At 59.1% G+C, this 20333-nt stretch overlaps 2 protein-coding genes across 2 annotated transcripts in view; one reads left to right on the forward strand and one right to left on the reverse strand.

The window, feature by feature from the left end:
* CASZ1 (castor zinc finger 1) overlaps positions 1-10778 on the reverse strand; it is a 48076-nt gene extending 37298 nt beyond the window's left edge. Inside the window, exons 1-2 of the mRNA XM_058675030.1 lie at positions 10609-10778; positions 10063-10101 (exon numbers count right to left, since the gene is read on the reverse strand). Of these exons, the coding sequence (XP_058531013.1) occupies positions 10063-10101; positions 10609-10657 (88 nt within the window). The 5' untranslated portion in view covers positions 10658-10778. The remainder of the gene's footprint in view (positions 1-10062; positions 10102-10608) is intronic.
* Positions 1-20333, forward strand: part of PGD (phosphogluconate dehydrogenase) — a 298830-nt gene that overhangs the window by 265154 nt on the left and 13343 nt on the right. The gene's annotated exons all lie outside the window — the stretch shown is intronic.

Genomic DNA, 20333 nt, shown 5'->3' on the forward strand with positions numbered 1-20333 from the left:
GAGCAGCTCCATCCTCCTGTTAGCCTCCTGTTGGCAGGCCAGGGGCAGGAATCCCACGAGGTGTGGTCATGGGGCCGTGACCTCACGACAGTGTGCTTGGAGCGGCTGGGCTTTCCAGGCCTGCTTGTCCACTCCAGCCACTCCACCCAGGGGTAAGAGAAGAAACAGATGGGTGGGTCTGCTTTGGTCCCCGCGGGCCGGAATTCGCTAACCTGTCTGCTCATAACAGCAACTGCTACCTCACATATGACAGTGCAGGTCCCCGTCCCCATTTCGCGCCCGCTCACACCATCTGTGCCTCTGGCCTTGCTCCCTCTCAGCACACTCTCCTGGATTGTCTAGACTAGCAATTCACAGTGCCCGATGACTCCTCCCCTGGCCTGGAAGAGTGCAACAGGCCACTCAGCAGCTCAAGTCTTCCTGGGAACACCTGGCTGCCCCCCAGCTCTGACACCACGCAGGGAAGATGCTGTGTGGTCTGCTGGCCAGCAGAGACCCGGGCAAGCTCAGTGCAGCCCCTGGGGCAGCTGTCCGCAAAGGCGGCGTGTTTACGTCATCGTGTGCAGTTCCTGAGGTAGCTCCTGGGCCTTCTGGTATCAGTGCAGGCCGGGGCAATCCTTGGGCTGGAACTGAGCTGAAACGGTCTCCTGGAAAACCAGGGACAAACGTCCCCATCTCCTCGTCCAACAAAGTCTCTGCTTCCAGGGAAACATTGACAACGGCAACCCTATCTCCTCGGAGCACGCCCGCTCATCTGGATGCACTTCCTGAAGCGCCTAGTCTTCAGACTGCTCACGTCCACTTCAGCAGACACAAGCCAGAGCGGGCCGAAGCCTTCGCTGCAGGTCAGCGGAAGTGCCCCTTCCTCGGGAGATGAGCAAGCATGGACGCCTTCAGAGAAGGCTCTCCTCCAAAGGCTCAGAGAACACGGCATCAGCTGCTGTGTTTTCTCACGCAGGGGAGGCCACGCACCTGCGAGCACAGGCGTGCTCTACACGGGGTGCAAAGCTGGGGAAGTGGGCAGCAGGCGCCCCTCAGCAGCGGGCCTGTGCATCCTGTACTCAGCACTGCCACTAGAAACTGCCCTGCCCGGGAGGGAGGTCCTGCCCCAGGTCTGCCTCCGCATTAGCAGGCAACCTGAGCCTCGTGTTTTCCCGCCTTCCATTCCCTGCACCACTTTCAGAAGCAGGCGCAGCTCGAAATCCTGGAGGGGGAGCTGTTGACCAGAGACCCTACCACGGTGGGTGAACCCCATGCTGGGGAGGGGGCTCAATGGTGAAGGGGTGAAGGGGCGTCTCCAGGCAGTGTCCTGCTGTGCCTAGAGAGGCGTGGGCACAGGCCGCTGAACACAGCAGCTCTCAGGGCAAGCTCCGGTGAGTGAGGGGCAGTGTGAGGCGGAGCCAGCTCTGTCACGCAGCCTGGACAGAGACACTGGGCTTAGTAGGCGCCTACGCTCTCGGGCCCTGAGGGAGGGCTCATGTTGAGTGCCCCGCTCTCCAGGCTACACACAGAACTGGCCAATGAACAGTCCAGTTGGCCTGGGCCTGCTGGGATTCTCAGGATGTGGTCACCTGGTCGTGGGGTCCTCACGCTGCTGAAGATAGAGTTATTTCTGCTGGTAACTCTGCCCAGCCTCCTCCATCACATAACTACCCTGGAGGTCCCTCTGTCTGACGTGTCATTGCAGTCAGGCCTGGGCCTCTCGCACCTGGGGTTCGGACACGCTGGTCCTCTCATAGTGTGGGAACTCATCCTCCCTACTTAGCAGGCCATGCCGGAGCCCCAGGGGAGCCCAGAAGCAGACCCCGTTCAGGAGCCAGGCTCAGGAGCCTCGAGGTCTAGCGCTGGGTTGCTGGAGACCCCTGGATTTATCGGATGAGCACAGCCTCCCAGCCAGGCCCACTGGTATAATCCTTTCATTAATTTACTATTAGATGGGAAATTACTCCTCACCCAGGAATATAAGTTTTCATCTTATTTTAAGTTAGATTCTTAAAGCAATTACCAAGGCATCTGGCGATGACTTCACCGCTGCGGCTGGGCCCTGGAGGGGAGAAGGGCAGCCCTGAGGTTGCACAGGCCCCTGGCTCTGGGCCCGAGGGGCGTCTGGGGGAGAACTGGAAGCCCCCAAACACCTGTCCTGGGTCCTGGGCGGGGAGTAGGTGGGGGCACGTGGTAATCTCTGATATTTGCTGTTTGTGGAAAAACTTCTCTCCAGCAGCACCTGCCCCATGAACTCGCTGGTGACAGTTGCTGAAAAGCCTCCGCAGCTGGTGCCACAGGAGCATGTTCTATTTTTAATTGTTTGATCGGAATATTAACTCATCTAGGCCCATTCCCCAGACACAGTTTCCAGCCAGAGGGTTTCCCTATTTCCCATCCCTTCCCTTTCTGGCTCTACGTCTCAAGTCAGAAATGAACTCTGAAATTAATAACACAAGACAGATACCTTTGTGAGTCTGCAGGGACCACAGCACAGGAGAGAGCCCCTGAGGCTGGCCTGGCATCCACAGACCCCGCCATTCCCACCTGACCCTCTTCTTGGGGGTCCTGGGGGTGCTGGAAGACCTCAGGCGCTACTCACCCCTCCCCTGACTATATGCCCACTCACCAACTTCAAGGGCAAAGCAGAGGGCAGGGGGTCCCAAGGATAGGGGGTCGCTAGGAGGTTAACCTGCCTCCTGGAGCTCAGAAGGACCGAGCAAGGAATTCTGTTTCAGCCTTCACCGCCAAGAAGAAGGGTGCCAGTAGGAGACAGGGTCAGCACCACCCCCATGGGCAGCACCTACGGCTCCCAACCTGTGCACCCATGGGCCTGGCCCCACACCTGAGTCTGAGTGCTTGAGACAGCCCTGACCTCATCCCAGCAAAGGAACTGCAGGCCATGGGCCGTGTGGCCTCCAGCCCTGGGCTCCCTGCATGCCCTTGGCCCCCACTGCTGTGCTCTTCCCTTTCAAGGTCACAGGTCTGTCCACATCAGGAATATTTACTCACCAGACTGGCCCTGTTAGCAACACTCACCACAAATATGCTTTCTGATAAAGTTGGCAGGAAAAATTCTAGAGCGCAAAACAATGTGAGAAGCCATCCCCGCCTCGTGAGGACACCGCGGGGGCTGGAAACGGGTCACAGGACAGCTGCAGATGGGCCTGCGCTGGGGGGCTCCTGCCACTCTTGCTGTTCTACCTTCCAACACCCAGCCTGTTGCCCAGGGCACCGAGGGCCCTGGTGGCCCAAGCGGAGCACTGGGTCTTGGGGAGCAGGTCTCTCCTGGCCAGGAGAGAACAGGGTGGGCCGCCTCTTACCTTGGCTGCTCCCTGGGCCGTCTCACCTCACTGAGCCCCCTCCCCCGCCCTGCCTCCCTCTGTGCACATGGGCTTTAATGTTTTTATTACCTGTTTGACTCGCTGCCTTATTGCTTCTCCCCTTAATGGGGCCGTAACCGTGGAAACGAGGAATAAACGGCCACCAGAAAATGAGATGATTAAACAGGTCACCCTGGCAAAACAAACTCAGGCAAGGAACCTCGGGGCTGGGGAGGGTAGGCTCCCCCTCCCCCACCTATGGCCAGAAGGCTTGGACCAGGTCGGGAGGACACTGGTCAGTGCCTAGGACTGGGGCTGACACAATATGGCGCCCCCTACTGGCAGTGCAGTGCCTAGCCAGTCCTCCCATGAGGCCACCGGCTCTGGGGCTGCAGGAGTGTGGGCAGCCTGGAAGCAGGCGGGGGTCACAGCCAAGGAGGAGCAGCAATTCTTCCAGGAGTCCATCCTTGCAGACCCCCTGCTTCCTCCAGCCTTCGCTTCTCCAGCAACACCTGCCCTCCTGGAGGCCTGCTACATCACAGAGAAAGCGCAATAGGAAAAGGCCAGTGCAGGCTACGGTTTAACTTGGAGAGCTCCAGGAATTCGGAGCCACAACATTTGTCTATTTCTTTCCATCCCCTCCCTCCAAAGCCAGGCTGTGCCCTGGCCTCAGCCCAGGAGAACAGGGAAGCCCCTGTTGGCTCTAGGAAGGGGTCCTAGCAGCCAAGTATCTGTGGCGCTGACAGAGCCTCTGGGACCGGAACTGTCAAAGGGACCAAGGGCAGGCTTGCAGGATGCTCTGACATAGCACAGAAGCAGCCCGACATGGTACCACGCCTGAGGGCCAAAGTCTGCAACCTGGGCTTTGACATGCCTCCTTGCACCCGGCCCGCCAGCCGGAGGGTCCTGGGCCAGAGAGGACAGACACACAGCTGTGCGCCACCCTCTAGCCACTGCCTTCCAGCCCCTGATCTGGCAGCACACGGACCTCACGGTCGTGGTTGGCAGCTCTTGCAGGAGCACCATCCAACCGCTCAATGCCTCTCTGCAACCACGGGTCCCTGTGACCCCCTCACGTCATCACGCCTGATCCCAGCCTCTCTCCTTCCTTCCGGGGAAAGCTCTCCAGGAGCTAAAACCCAGGTCCCAGGAGAACCGGCCAACATTTCCTGCTCTCCTCCTTCTGCCCCCACTCAGAAGCTTGGGAAGCACTTGGGGAAGAGGCACATCAATCAATCAATCCATCCACCAGCACTTACAGTGGGAAAGCCCGGGCCCCAGCCCTGTACCAAGCCCAGGGAAGAGAGGTCCACATGGCAGCTAATGGTCATGCCTAATGGTCACCATTAGGAGCAACGGCATTAGAAGAAAACAAAGTCCCTGGCCTTGGCCTCCTGGGGACCAGAGCACAGGAGCCTGAGTGCTGCCCCGGCACACCAAAGTCATGGGCAAAACCAGGCCCTCACAGCAGCAGGCCTCCAGCCAGCCTCTTATCTCTTATCTCTTCTCAAGGCCAACTGGGTGTGAGGCTGGCGAGGAGGGTAGAGAGGGCAGGGCAAGCAGGTAAGCTGGAAGGGCCTGGATCCAGGGAACGGGGTAGCCTGGGCAAAAAAAGGCTGAAAAATGTGGTTGCACAATGGCAGCGCGTAGGGCAGACAAGGTGGAGAAGGGCAGGGGTGGCATGTAGGAGCTGTGGGAAGTCCCACAGGCCCACTGCTCCCCAAAGCTTGTTGGGTCCTCACGCTGGCACAAGAGAGAAGCATAGCCCTCTCTCCTCCCCACGCCAGGTCCTGCCAACCTGGGGACACCGGCCAGGCTTCATCCCCACAGCTCTATCACCAGATGCCTGCTGGCTGAACTCTAGTTTCCCTACCTGCCTAGGGGTGTTTCCTCCACAAGGGACCCCTGTCTCAATGAGAGTGAGATGAAGGCACCCCTCTACAGCCAGGAGCCAGAATGCTGTGCTTGGGGCCACCAAGCTGCGGCCTTGCACAAGCCACCCCAGGAAAGCAGTCTGGGGCACCCAGCCCTCCTCCTCCTCCTTGTCATCCTTACGGCCCTTCCGCTCTGCCTGGTCTAGCGACCTGGGACAGGTGCTGCCTGCTTCAGCACCCACCAGGCAGCAGCCAGGGCAAAAGATGTAGAGCCCGTTCAGGGAAGATGGCCTGGGGCGGCATGGACGACTGGGCTCACCTCGGTCAGAATGGCAAGCCGGCCAGAGGAGGTGGACGCAGGGGGTGGGAATGTACCATCACCTGGCAGGGGCCAGGAGGGAGAGAAGTCGGGGCCAAGAACCCTCCCCGGCCCCACCCGGCCCCTGCCCGGGCAGTGGGCAGGGACTGGAGCCAGGGCAGCTGTAATGAGGAGATGCTGCTGTGACTCAGCCCTGCAAAGGTGCCTCCATTTATTTTATTTTTCCATCATAAAAACTGAGTTGCAACTGAGCCAATTCCCTGGCTGTGGGGGGTAGGGAAGATCCCGGAGGTGGGCAGGAGAGAGGTCTAACAGCGCCCAGCCCCTGCCCTGTGTCTATCCTGGAGAGGAGAGTGGGTGGGTGCCCTGGCTGGTGCCCCCCAGGGACACTGCCCTTGCTGCCCCTGGTCGTGCTGGGGGTGGGGCGCTTACACTCTCATCCAAACTTTGCTCTCCCAACTGACAGCTGCTGTCACGGCTGCCTCGGACTTGGGGCGTCAGGGGGCCTTCTCAGCCAAGCACTGCCCACCTCAAACATTTTTCAGCACGCAAACCCACATGTGGACTTCTCACCTAGCTCACTTCCCTCCAAGACTGCCCCACAACAAACTGAAGCTGGGAGCCAGCGAGTCATCGGATGCTCATGTCCCTCCAAATGGCCCTGCCAGCTGCTCGGCCAAGCTCTGTTTGAATGGTACCAGGAAACTCACTATTTCCGAGACGGCCCATTCTGTCCTTGGCTCTGACAGCTCCTTCCTGCCAAGATGGCACCAAGTGCACCTACCCCCCCACGGCAGACTGGCAGAACCGGTGCCCAGCATGACTGCAGGGGCTGGCCCCGGCTGAGACTGGTCGAGTGGGTGTATCGGGCCAAGTATAGGCTGGAGGAAGGGAAATTGAGGGCAATGAGCTCTACCCCAAAGCCGGTGGAGAACCACTTCCTCCAGAAATAGCTCAAGACCCTTCTCAAGACCCAGTGCGTGCTGGCTGAGGGCAAGACCAGAGCTAGCAAGGTTCCTAGAAACCTCTGCTCTGGGCAGAGCACTGGCCTTGAACCAGCAGCTCACCGAAGCTCGGGGAGTCTGGAGCTGGGGTAGCCAGGCTCTCGGCTCCTTGGGCTCAGACATCACCCCTGGAAGAAGTCCACTTCTCTGCACCCTGCACAGTATGCGGCTACTGGGAGACTCTGCGTGAGAAGCAGGCCGGCAAGGCCACTTGGCCCAGCTCCTCATCCTTTGTGGCCGGCCACAGCTGCGGCCTAGGGTGGGATGCAAGAGTGTGGGGAACGCGGGGGAGACTGCCTGCCTGCTGGTCTGGACCCTCAGCCAGGGAGAGAAGCAAGCCCAGGTCACAGAGTGGCACCAACTCCTGCTGCCTCGCTTCCATGGCCTGGCTGCAGCCACAGAGCCAGGAAGGCAGTGCCACCCCTGACTGGCAGCCCCGCGGGTGTCTGCCTGCTCTCTCTGAACTGGCCCTCTTTGCTTGGTTGGTCCTATACCTGGATCACCTACTGGGCAGCCCTAGCCCCGGACCGCCCCTCCCCTTCCTCGAGCAATTACAAGCAGATCCCCATAATCAAGGACAAGCTTTTTCTCAAAGTCTCACAGCCATTTTCACACCCGCTTCCAGTGGTGTTGGGGCCTAGCAGTCAGCCGGGGGGTGGGGGCTAATTCTGGGAGCTCCCCAACTGCAGGATGGATTTACCTGTGCCTCAGAGTGGCCTCCCCTCCCTCCTTCTCCTCCCCCATCTCCCCTAGGGAAATCACTCTAAAAGGGCCTAATGGAACTAGGTCCTCTCTCTTCCTCTCCCTTCCCTCCCTCCCTCTCTCTCTTTCCCCCCTTTTTTTATTAGCATTTGTGGAATTTATTCCCAAACTCTCCTAATCTTCCGTACACAACCATTTGATTTGCATAACCCAACCCCCTCTCATAAAAACTGGCTGCTAGTTTAATTAAAAAATGTAAATTTGCTGTCATCTCGGGGCCTGGTGAATTAGGACGACATCGGCATTTTTTATTGCTAAAGACGTCCAGATTGATCCAGCCCTTGGCTGAACCACGGTGGGGGAAAGGGGTCCAACATGGCCCCCGAGGGTCTTAAGACCCTGCCGAGCCCTCCTGAGACATCACTGAGCTGCTCACGTCTGGAGTGTCTCAGGGCCCCGACCCGACTGGAGTCAGCAGGGTGTTAACCCATGTGAACTGGTGCCCATTGGTCTCGGGTGCTGGCAGCCCTTTGGGGCCTGCATCCCCAGCCGTGGGCTGGGCTAGGGATGCCCTCGACTGAAGCTGCCATGCTGATCCCTGAAAAGAAAGAAGCCCTTCTCCCGTGGTACCAGTCCTGAGTACTCAGAGGCTCAGCCTGCCCCTGGAGTGTCCTTGTGTGGGGGTCAGAAGAGTGGTCCAGGCCCCTGAGGATGCCTGCACCAGGCCCAGAGCCCGGCTCCAGGGGCATCTCAGAGGCCCCATCTTCTTCCCTTTTTGAGTGAAGTGGGGGTGGGGGAGAGTGTGTTTCTTCTGAAGTTCTAAGATTAATTAAGTGAAACTTCCAAGTTCAAAGAAGAGGTTGAGATGCTATCACTGGATGACTCCTCCGGAAGCAGTCAGAAGTTTGATACCTTGGCACTTGGCTCGCGAGTGGCCACAGGCCTGGGTCCCACTGGGAGTGCCCGGCTCCAGCTGTAGGAGGGACGGGCTGACCTCAGGGGCCCTGCTGGCTTCTAGGAAAAGTTTCCAGAGCCTGTCTCCGAGTGCTGGGGGAAGTGAAGGATCCCTAAAACTCGGCAGCAAGGCCACAGAGGCTGCGTCACCCACGTCCTGCAGACCTGGGAGGTCCCTGCTCTCATGGGAACACCCCTCAGCTGAAGGGTCCTGGAGTGGCACCTACACTGCAGACAGGGAGGCCTGGTTGGCGAACGGCAGGAAGATGGGTGTCACCTCCAGTTGGCACCAACCAGGCGAGCAGGAGGAAGACGAGCAGGGCCCGCCTCCCAGCTGAGTAATGCCTCGCCCGGCGTGCCCGCCCACATGCCAGCGGCAGGTAGGGGTGGTGCCTCAGCTTCAGGCCCATCTCAGGTCTGCTTCTTGGCTGGGATGGGTGGGGACCCTGTTTCTGAAGAAAGGGGGTGTGGCCTGAGAGGGAGTTGATGACACACCTGATGAGAAGTGGGGGCGGGCTGGCTCTCCGTGGGCGTTCGGGGCAGGGAGGGGCAGGGTGGCAGCGGCTGTCTTAGGCACCTGTGCCCGGCAGGGGGCGTCACACCCTCCCTGGGCCCAGAGGTCCTGAGGCCCTCCAAACACATCCCATCAGCAACATCACACCTGGCAGGGACTGTCTGACACCTGCTCACAACCCGTCCTCCAGACACACACAGACACATGCTCAGGTGTGACCTCTGCTTGAAGCTGGCCCCGAGGTGGCCTACCTTGGGTCCCCCAGAGCTGTCTACGGCCCTTCTGCCTGCTCCCCTTTGCCCTCAGGAGGTCAAATGCTAGCTCATGGGTCCCCAGGGGTGATGCTGTGAACTTGGCCCTATTACAAACAACCACACTTAACAGCACCTTTACCACCTAGCCTTCCATAAACGCAATGGGAACGTTCAGAGATGAGCCCCAATCGAAGATCAACTTTTCAAACACGAAGGAAGTAGACAGCTGCTTTTGTCCACCCACGAGGTGGGGGGAGGGAGTTGGGGGGGTAGGTCTTACTCAAGATCTGGTGTCATGGAATAGGGGAGTTTGAGGCCAAGTTCGGGCACCCACACGGGAAGGGAAGACAAACAGCAAGATGAGATTAAAACCCATGGTGACACCCCTCAAATCTCAGGGTTCAACTCACGGGGGGGGGGCGGGCAGCACTGTGCTATCTGGAGCCCCAGCCCAGCCCTAGCCTGGTCTGCTGGGGCCCCAGGCCCAGATGCCTAAATTTAGTAGTGTGGCCCATCACCAGTGCCCGGGTGGGGACTCAGAAGGGGAGACAGGGGAAAGAGAGTCTTGGGCCCCTCACTTTGAACTGATAACAGCGCCTCAGCCCACAGACTCTCAGGTGAAAAACACTCATTAGCCATAATAAGTAGCTTGATCATCCGACACAGCCTTGTCCCAAATAAATTAAATTCCTTTACCTTGAGACAGTCGCCCCGAAACCAGACTAACCACCTTTCCCAACAGGACGCTGCTTTCAAAAACTAAACCACCCCCCACTAAAAAAAAAATAATAAAAACACATACACACACACACCCAGACTGCACGGGGGGGGGGGACACAAAACACACGGAGCCATACTACCCCAACACGGAGCCCAACAAGAAAAAACCCTCGAAAAGCCCCGAGAGCGCGCTCGGCCCCCCAGGCCCCCGGTGCTCTCGCAATGACAAGCCCGGGGTTAGTCACAGCCCCCGGCGGGGACACGGCGCCCGGTGCCCGGTGCCGCCCGCGCCCCGACCCTCCAGCCGCCCCCACCCCCTGCTCAGCTGCCACCTCATTGGGCTAAAAATAAGAACTTCCGTAAAAGAAGCGAAAGAAAAGTGAAAGAGCCGCCCCGGGGTTCCCACCGGCCCGTACCTGTTCCAAGATCCATTCTCCTCTCCTTGGTCCCAAACTCTTCGAGGAACGCCACCACGAAAAGAAACAAAAGGGGGGAAAAGAAAAAAAAAGATAGAAAACAGGCTGTTGAGTCTCTCGCAGGTCCCCGATCTCCTCCCCTCCCTCCAGCCCGCCGCCCCCCAGCCCGCCCCGGGAGGACCGACCCGACCCGGGGCTGCGAGGCCGCCCAGGGCCGGGAGGCGGCGGGCGCCGGGCGAAACTTTGCCTCGGCTCGCTCGCTCGCTCGCTCGCTTCTCACTCTCCGGCACCCGCACGCTCCTCGCCGCTCCCGACTTTAGTCAACTCAAACAGAAAGTATTGGTGGAGCGCGGCCCCCCCACCCCCGGGCCGGGCCGGGCTGGGATGGGGTGGCCGGGGGTGGGCGGGGGGCACCGGGCCGGCGCCAGCGAAGCCCGAGGGGCTCCCCGGCCCCGCCCCGCGCCCGCACCCCGCACCCCCGCCGGGGTCGCCCCGCGAGCGCCCGCCGCCCCCCGGCCCTCCCCCCGCCCCGCTGCCGGTACTCACCATAGTCGGAGAGTCGAAAGCCGAATTCACTTAAATAATCAACTTTCATAATACTTAATTAATGCCTAATTGCAACTGATTACTCCCCGAATAACAAGTTGTTTTAAAACCCTGATGTCATTGCTCCTGACGGTAACACTCAGGGTAACAGTTTGGCAGGAGGGAGCGGGGCGGGCGGGAGCGGCCCGGGCGCTGCCAGGCGCCGCGGTGATTGGCAGGGCGGCCGCGGCGCCGCCTCCTCAGCCAGGCCCGCGCCGGCTCCCGGCAGGTGAAAGATCAGAGCTCGGCCCGCCCGCCCGCGCGCGCGCCCGGCTGCGGCGCTGAGGGGCTGAGGCGCTGAGGCGCTGAGGTGAATGGGCGCGCGCTCGGCCGTGCCGGCGCGCCCGCCTCTCTCTGTCTCTCTCTCTCCCTCTCTCGTGCGCGCGCCCTCAGCGCACCGGCTAAGGGCTGCCGGCCGGCCTTATTGGCTCAGTGAGTCCCCAAACCTTGGACTTCGAGAAGAGGGAGGCGGGGACTCGGGGCCCGGCGGGAGGAGGGAGGGGTCGCGCGGAGCCGAGCGGGTCGGAGATGCGGGAGGAGGAGAAGGCGGGGGAGATGTCGTGCGGTCCCGAGCGAGGCGCGGGCACAGCGCTCGTGCGCGCGCACCGAGGCTCGCCGGCCGTCGCGGGAGCGCGCTCGTCAGCTCCACTCGGCCGCGCGCTCCGACGGCCGCCGCGCGCTCCCGCGCCCCCACGCACCGCACCGCGCGGCCGCGCAAACTTTTCCGCGAGCGCGGGTACAGGTGTGTGAGGCGCCCCAGGACTGCGCTCACTCGGTCGCGCGCTCCAGGGTTCCCATCCGTGCGACTCGGGGCTCCTGGAGTAGCGCAGTGGTGGTGTTTGCCCCTCGCGCCCGGATTCCCTCATTTTATTGTGGCTTCCTGAGTTCCGGGAAGAAGAGAATCGCAGGCGCCCGATCAGGGCTGGTCGGGCCACACGCGCCCTTCTGCCTCGCTCTCCCCTGCCGGCTGGCTGCCGGCTTGGAGGAGCGTGTGTGGCGGGGGAGAAGCACACTGGGGGCGGGGGTCTCTGCTGCCCCTCATCTGGGCCGTGGCTCTCCGCACCTGCCGCGCGCCTCCTGGACACAGCGTCCCTGGCCACTCTCTTCCTGCCTCACGGTCCTCGGGGCCCCAGGTCCCTGACAAGAGCGACTGGAGCAGGCGGCCCGGCTTCCCTCTCAGCTTCTCCAGGGAGCCCGCCACCAATGATCTGCTCATCATTTGGGGCTACTCCCCACTCCCTGCCGTGACCTCTGACAGCAGAACCCATCCTGGCCCTGGCCACCTGATGGTGGGACCGGGCACTTTTCTCAGAGTGAAAGCAGTGAAGTCCTGGCCATGGTCTCCGTTCAGCCCCGCATGTCCCCGTGGTAGCCATGTATGTGGGCACTCCTGGAATGTTGGTGGCCCAAGTTTCCCACTGGGTTTGGAGGGGCACACAAGGCTAAGGGGTGGCCAGCAGGGTCAGCAGCAGCCTGGGCATTTCTGCTGAAGGAGGACGTGGCTCCCACATGGTCCCCAGCCCTCCCTCTGTCCCTTCTTGGACCTTCCTGCCGTCTCCCTCCCTGTCCCTATGTTTCTCCTGTTCCAGGAGCCCACCCTCCCCCCCTTGCAGTGGGTGAGGGACGGGAACAGGGTGCCGGCTGCTTCTGGTCTTTGGGCAGCATTCAGTAACACGGCACTGGCCTATTTTTGCAATATTTCTATTTTGCAAAGGGAGGGGCCCAGAGAGGCCTTGGGGCAAAGAAGTCAGGGAAGTTAACAATCTACTCTTTCTCCTACTTTCCCCTTATTTTTCTTGTCTGTTTTTTTTTTTTTTACCCCTTCAGATTGTTTTTTAGGGCCAAGTGCCCTCCTGTGTAGTGTAGCATTCCTCCGGCCACCTCCCCTCTGTAACCCTGTTCCTCGCTGTCCCACAGCCCTCCCCTCTCAGGCCTCTTCTCAGCCTTCTGTGACAGTGGCAGCCAGAAAGTTTTTTCGAACTTCCCCGAGCCCATGATCCTGGAATCTGGAGCAAGCCACTCCACCACTCCACGAACGCCCCAAACGCGTTCGTTGACCTACCTGCCAAGTGCCACTGCCTGCTCCCCATCTGGGAACTCAGAGCTGGCATCTCAGCAGCCTCTGGGTGCTGCCACCCATGATGCCCCAGACAAGGGTTCCATCCCCTTGCAGATCTGGTTATCAGGCTCGTACCGCATCCTCTGCCGTTCCATTCAAGCACCCGGATGTAGTAGGATGCCTGAAGACATGGGGATGGAGAGGGGTTTTCTGGGTGTACAGGGAGCCTCTGCCTCTGGGCTCCCCATTCAGCTCTTGGCTCTGAATGTGCTTTGGGGGTTCTATGATGGTTGTCAGGGTTGGGAGGGGACTGGGAAAGCACCTCCTTCCCCGCAGCCCTCCCCAGGTCCTTAGGTAGGGCCAACTGTCTGGGCTTCGCGAGGACTCTGGGGCCTCTGGTGGGCAAAGCAGGTGAGGCATGGCTGAAGGGGAGGAACAGAGAGTGGGAGGAAGGAGTGCCAGCAGGGCCAGCTGGAGGGGCCCGGTGAGGGTAGCGCAGGGGCTGCCTGGAAGCATGCGCGGGCTCAGACTGTGGGCTCAGCAGGCCCTGCCCAGGAAACAGGGCTCTGGCAGGGAGAGCAGGCCGGAGAGGCCCAGTGGTCTGAGGTGACAATGCAGGCCTTGAGCTCATGGGGGCATGTGTCAGAGGCTGGGAAAGCAGAGCTTCCCAGACCTCCTCTCTCTAGCTCTGCAACTGGACGCTCCTATCAAGTGAGAGGCCTAGAACGCAGGGCTTTCTTGAGGCTTTGGCCCATTCTTGGCCTTGGCAACCCTGCTGTGGTGACACCTGTGAGACCGGGAGGCCAGGCTACAGGGAGGAAGGACATTCGTGCCCGAGACTCGGGAGATGAACACGCCATGCCCAGAGCGTCCAGCTCCTCCTCAGACACCCCTAGGACAAAAAGCAGACACCTCGATAGCCATTCCGCCCACCCACCCACCCCGGCACCCGGCAGCAGCACTGGGGGAGCTGCTCCCCCACCCAAGCTGGCTCCCGGCTCCTGGCACCCCCGCTTGCCCTCTCATTCTCTCCTCCCAAGCCTGGGGCCCTCTCACTCACCAGCCTGTTTACACACCAGGTATCTCCTGCTTTATCTGCTCTCATTTTGAATTTGTAACTTTCACATAAACTTGAACAAAGCTCCTTTTGTTCCCGCACCCCACCCCAGGATCCCAATAAACTGGTTCCCTCGGAGGCGACTGGGCCAGGGCACAGAATTCTCGGCCAAGGGACTGCGTGTGCATGTGAGCCAGCATGTTTGCACCTGTGAGGGAGTCCGCATGTTTGCGTGTGAGCACTCCCAGGCCGATCGATGGAGGGTGGGGGTCGGGGGAGAAGGGGATGCCGGTTATGGGGAGGGGGAGGCGCAGGAGTGCACAGCCCTCTGTGGCCTGGGCGTGAGAGGGCACGGCCGTGCACAGGTAGCTATGAGAGCAGGGCCAGATAAGGATGAGAGAAACAAAGGGGGGAGGCGTGGCAGGGAGAGTGGTGCTGCGAGGGGCTGAGGCCACGCTAAGTGTCAGGCGGACCCAGGGATTGCATTATGGCAGTGTAGGGGCTGGCACAGCCGCACGCTCGGCCCCATAATCCTGTTAGCCAGCAATCTCCATTCCGAAAGAGCTTCATTTCTTTGTGAATATTTGTAAACTAGATATCTAATGGAAAATTATAGGAAAATTATAGTGAAATTCATGACGGAGAAATCCGATTATCCCTAATTCAATTATGCCATCTTAGCCCACACAGCACATTTCCCATTTTTTTCCCATAAATACCGATGCCAGGGGTCCCGGTAATCAAATAAAATTGAAAATCATCTTCCCATTAAATTCAATTAGCCGCAATTTCTAAAGCCTATCAGAGATTTTAATTACTAAATTATAAAATTCTCCAATGCTAAATTGAAACCAAAAAAATTGCACATCCTTATATTTCAGAGAAAAAAAAAGGGGGGCCAACAAAGCTTTGACAAATGCCCTCTCCTCTGTGTCCAGCTGTAAAGCAGACTCCCTACCTGGAGGGACCTGGCAATAGTGACCTACCTGCCGGGCTGGGATGAGGCCTAGGGACAGAGGACAGGGCCCTGGCATGGGAGGGGCAGGCCACGCCCCCAACCCCAGACAGCTCTGGCCACCCTGGTCTCCCTCACTCTGGCTGTCCCAGCTCCCCCCAGTGCCACCTTCTTGTCCTGGGGACTGGCTCTGGCTCATGTCACAGCTTGAACTCGGGGCTCTATAGTTCTGGGGCAGTTGACCGGAGGCACCCAGATTCTTACCCCAGTCCCAGGCTCGCTGACCACTCCTTGGCTAGCTCGGTGGGTGGGAGGTGGGAGCAGGGCAGAAGCTAGTACCAAGTGTAGACAGATCAGGGGTAGACAGCTAGCATGAGCTGGTTCTGTGGCCCAGGGTGTTCTCCAGGGCATTCCCAGAGGCCATGGGTCCTGGCAGTGTACCAGCCGCCTGGGAGAAGAGCTGAGGAGCCGCTTGGCCCAAATCCGGCCTCTCCCTGCACTTCCAGCCATTCTCCACTCTGTTTTCTCTCTTCTGGGAGGCCGACAGCGCCAAAATGGCCCAAAAGAAGCCCCTTGTCCGCAGAGAGGCCCACAGTCCCCTCACCGTCTCCTTTTAGAGAAGCTCTGGCCACAGCCCCAAACAGCAGCCCCTTCTCTCCCAGTCCCCACTGAAGACTTACCCTGCTCTAAAGGGTGTTCTTGGAATCAGCAGGGCCTAGGAGAGGGGACATCGGTGATGGCATAAGGTGACCCAGGGTCTGAAACCCAAGGTGGTGGCAGGGTGGGCAGCTGACGGGCCCCTGGCGGACTCGGGGCAGCCAGCAACAGCCTTGCCGGCAGCTCAGCACCCAGAGCAGGGAGCGGTTTAATTTGCCAGGCAGTCAGGAGTGCCAGCAGGGGAGGCACCCGCAAACAAAACAAAAACAAAAAAGTTAATTATCTTTGGCTTTTTCTTAATAAATATCCAAACTGGCCCGGCCGGATCCTCCGCTTTGGAGGGAGAGAGGAGGAAAAAAAAAAAAAAAGCCAAACCAAATCCAACAGACTCCCTTTCCTGTGTGCCTACCTGTCCCCGGGTCTAGCTCTCACCAAAAGTGGTTATAGTTCCACTTTAGTTCACAAATTTTGCAAGTCCGAGAGGGTGGTCACAAAGCCTTTTTTCCTCCATTTTAAAAAAAAAGTTTAAGGGTGGGAAAACAAAAGATGAGAGGGGGGGAAGGAAAAAGGCTGAGAAGCAGCGGCCCAGGTGCGACAATGACAGAAGGAAGGGCCCAAAGAACTGGTGGGGTCACCCTTGTGGCCTGGCCCAGCCTGCAGCCCCATCCGCGGAAAGCATCTGTTCTGGAATATTGTGTGGACATAGTATTTCAGTTCTGCCATCAGCTGCAAGAGATCTTGGGTTCTCATCTAAAACTCTGAAATCACCTTCTTTCCCCAGGCTACTTCTGCTACCCTATGGCTGCCACTGCCTTGCCTAGCGCCACATAGCTCCCTGCCTCCAGGAGTGCAGCTGCGGAAGCGAAGCAGAGAGGGGCGGAGGGGAGGAGCGACTGGCTCTCTATGGAGGGATGTGGGGGGGTTCTGTGTATGTGAGTGTACCTGGTGAGAAGACAGCTGAATGGGGTCCAGGCCCATGTGTTTGCGTATACAAGTCTAGGCCTGGGTTATCAGAAACACACGATACACACTTGCACACGCTGGAGTGGGGGCAGCTGCGACATCGAACACTGGAGTCACACTACATGGTTCAAACTCCAGCCCCATCTCTTTCCTGCTGTGTGTCCTTAGCCAAGTCCCTGACCCTCTCTGGCCTTCCACTTTCTCAGCCTCCAAAGGGAATGCTGGCATGAAGAGTGACGGACCCTGAGTCTTGGGTTTCTTTCTACGGGGATGAAGAGGCTTGAAAAGTTGAGAAGTGAGCATCACCCACCTTGTGAAGGGGCTTCAAGTCACATTTTAAGAGGGTGAACTTCACCTTGATTGAGTGGTTACAGAGAAGCAGGGGGAGAAGGCGAAGAGCTCTCATGGCACAGACTCGTCATGGAAACACGGCACAAGCCTGGCACAGAGTACTGCTCAACAAGGCTTAGCTCTGGACGCAGATCTGGGTGGGGGCTCCGCATCCCCAGGCCTGGACTACTGTGTGCCAACAAATGTATACCACTGGTGCTTACAAATGCCTCCCTGGCTCCCTGGTGTGGGCCAGCAGGTGGTCAAGCAGTTGAGCTGCCCCCTGTCCTCTCCCCTACTTGGGGCTCCTGGGCAGCTGCTCCTGGGCAGGGATGGAGAGCACGTCTTTCTCCTCCCCCCACCCCCAACCCCGCCGCCAGCCTGGGTCTCTGGGGAGGAGGCTGCCCGTTGTGGCAGGCGGGCTCTGGGCTGCACACCCTCCCGTCTCCCAGACACTCATGTTCTCCGTGTGCAGCAGACCGTGAATTCACCTTCATACTAGTTACAGGGTTATTTAGCTTCTCTTGACACTGACAATCACAAACTTTAATTCGCTGCTCGGCTTCTCCCTGCTGTGCCCTCTGTCCACCTCCCAAATCCTTGGGAGAGGAGGGGAAGGACCCAGGGTTGGCCCCCTCTTGCCAAAGTTTGCCCTTCGGAGTGATGGAGTGATAGCAGGGGGTGGGGGTGGTTGGGAGAAGACAGCGTGCAGAGGGCGGGGGCGAGGGAAGGACCACTGGGCTAATGGAAGCTTCCGACCAGCTCTTGCAGCCTGACACTAATATATTCAACCTGACATCCCATCCTGTCCTGAGTGAAGACCCGGCTGAGCAGGCTGCCAGGCCAAGGACTGGCAGTCCGGCCAGAATCCACAGGGGCCAGGACTCAGGCCTGGGGCTGAGCTCCCAGGACCAGGCAGTTGGCACAGGGTGGGATCCTCCGCCTGCTAACAAACTAGCAGGTGCCTATCAGCGCCTGCACCAAGGGAGCCCATTGCTGCTCATCCAAGAAGCATTTTCTCCTGGTCAGTCTTGCCGGTCTCCTGGCAGACTATGCCCGGTTTTCTGCCTTGCTGCCTGTGTCACATCTCCCGTCTATGGGGAAGGTAGGTGGGTGTGAAAAAGAGGCTCAGACATGTCTTAGCAGGTGCCTGAATCACACTGTACAGAGCAAGGTAGGAAAACCAGATGTGGCTTTGACCACTGGGAAAAGTCGCTTCTGCCCTGCTCACCCACAGTCAGCCGTGGCAGGGCCTGAACGATTCTCCTCTGTGTCTCTGGGAGATGCCCTTCCTCCTCCTCCCACACTCCCACATGCTTCCCAGGAACGGGCCTGGGTTCTAGAAGGTTTACAGAGGCCTCCTGTTGGCCAGTCAGCTGTCTTGAAGCGGTCACTGACGCCCTTCTCCTGGGACAGAGCAGAACAGGGCACATATACTTTTCTCCATAAACCCCAGATCAGTGTGTCAGGCAGAGAGTCCAGGCAGCAGAGGGCCAAGCTGAGCAGCCTCACCACAGCCAGAGCCTGGGCCAGAGAGCTTGGAAAAGCAAGATGCAGAGCCCGAGGTGCATCCTGCAGAGGAGGGGCAGGGAGATCCATCGCTGGGGCCCAGCTTGTGTCTGCTTCCTGCCCCACCCCTGGCTGCCAGGGAAGTGGCCATGGCCTGGGCAAGAGAGATGTCAACGGGACCGATGGGAGAAGGGGCTTGTTGACTGCAAACTGTCCATTATGGCTCAGATTATAAGCATATTGCACAGGGCTCTCTGCACGATGCCGGGGAAATCCAATACGCTGAAAGGTTAATGCAATCAATTAGGGTGACAAGGAAGTAAAGTAAAGCCTTCCGAGTAGATGAAAAGGAGAGAGAGAGAGGGAGAGAGCACACAAGCCCTGGAGTTGTGGGGGGCGGCATTGTGGGTGGTGGAGAGGCCAAGAGCAAGAGGAACTGGTGGGATGCAGAGGAGAGGCACTTTAAGGGCTGGGGTGCTGCAGGGAGAGGCTGCAGCTGAAGCGGCAGGAGGGGCTGGTGGTGCAGCACACTGGGGTAAACCATCAGCTGCGATGCCAGCATCCCACATGAGCGCTGCTTCAACCTGTGGCTGCTCCACTTCCCAGCCAGCTCGCTTGACTAATGTGCCTGGGAAAGCAGTAGAAGATGACCCAAGTGCTTGGGCCCCTACCACCTGTGTGGGAGATCCGGATGGAGTTCCAGGCTCCTGGCTTTGACCTGGTCCAGCATCCCCAGCAGTTACAGCCATCTGAGGAATGAACCAGCAGATGGAAGATTTCTCCGTGTGTGTATGTGTGCGCACGTGCAAGCATACACGCATGCGTATGTCTCCCTCTCTATGCAACTCTGCCTTTCAAGGAATTAATCTGAAAAACGAGCAGCGTCTCCACAGCAGCAGGAGAGGGTGGCCCCTGCGCCAGGCACAGTAGCTCTCATGCCAGACCTCTGCATGGCTCCCTTCTCGTCCGTTCCTGCCAGGAATTCCTCGTGAGCTTGCAGCCTGGCTCCTGGGGGGGCCACAGCAGCAGGGGGCAATGCATAGCAGTCGTGGTCTCTGATACAGGACAGCTGCCCACCAGGCCCTTCTCAGCCTTCTTCCCACCCTTGCCCCCTCCTGGGCCCAGGCTCAGCCCTAGCCTCTCCTGTTCCACACGTGATCAGAAGCCTGTGCCCTTTTTCAGGGCCTGCAACAGATAGCGCAAGGTTGGCGACTCCTTCCATGAGCCGCACCTTTTTACGCTCACGGGACCTCTGAGCAGAGGGTAGAGATCTTCACAGACCCTGCCCAAAGATGCTGCTGCCTTCTACAGCAACTGTGACCCCAGGCTAGCCATCGCCAGTCACAACAGCTGACTGCTGCAGGAGAGAGGGCCCCACCCGGGATGCTGCTGGGAGCCAGGGCTCTGAGGCAGCAGGGGCTATCGGGAAGAAGAGGAGCAGGGACTTTGGGGTGACCGGGCATGGACAGAGGCTGGGGCCCTAAGCAGAGGCAGTGAGGGTGCTGTGGGACAGAGCAGGACTGTGGGCAGCCTCGCAGTGAGTGCCCAGCACAGGGCTCCCCAAGCAGTCGCACTGGAGCAAGAGCCCAGGGGATGGCACAAGCATGGTCACAGAGGGAGGCTGAACGTTGGGTATAGTTCATCACAGAAGACAGAGTGAGCAAGCAGGGGACAACGTTCTGAATGGTATTTTAGGCTTTGATTTTTTTTTTTTTTTAAGGCACCCAGCCTGCCACTCTGAGTGAAAGCACCACAGACAACAATGAATGAGCATGGCTGTGTTCCAATAAAACTTTACTTACAAAAGTGGGCTGTGATTTGCCCAGCCCTACGCTAGGAGACAGAAGTAGCTGGGGCTGACTTTCAGGACTTGGGATGCCTGGGAGCCGAGGCATCTGGACCTTCTGCAGGAACACAGAACACAGCAAGCAGCGAGAGTGAGCAGCTCATGGGCAACAACGCAGGGAGGAGAAAGAGTCGGGCCAGAGAGGGAGAGCAGTGAGGCAAGCTGCTATCCAGGAACGGCTCTCAGTGGGGAAGAGGGGAGTGGCCAGAAGGCAGTGGACGGGGGCGCCAGGGAGAGAAAGGCAGAGGAGAGGACAACCGACCGGGAGCAGGGCTGTAACCAGGGTGGTGCTGGCAGCAAAGGGAGGAAT

The sequence above is a fragment of the Ochotona princeps genome, chromosome 2, assembly GCF_030435755.1.
Source record: "Ochotona princeps isolate mOchPri1 chromosome 2, mOchPri1.hap1, whole genome shotgun sequence".
In the NCBI taxonomy this organism is placed as follows: domain Eukaryota; kingdom Metazoa; phylum Chordata; class Mammalia; order Lagomorpha; family Ochotonidae; genus Ochotona; species Ochotona princeps.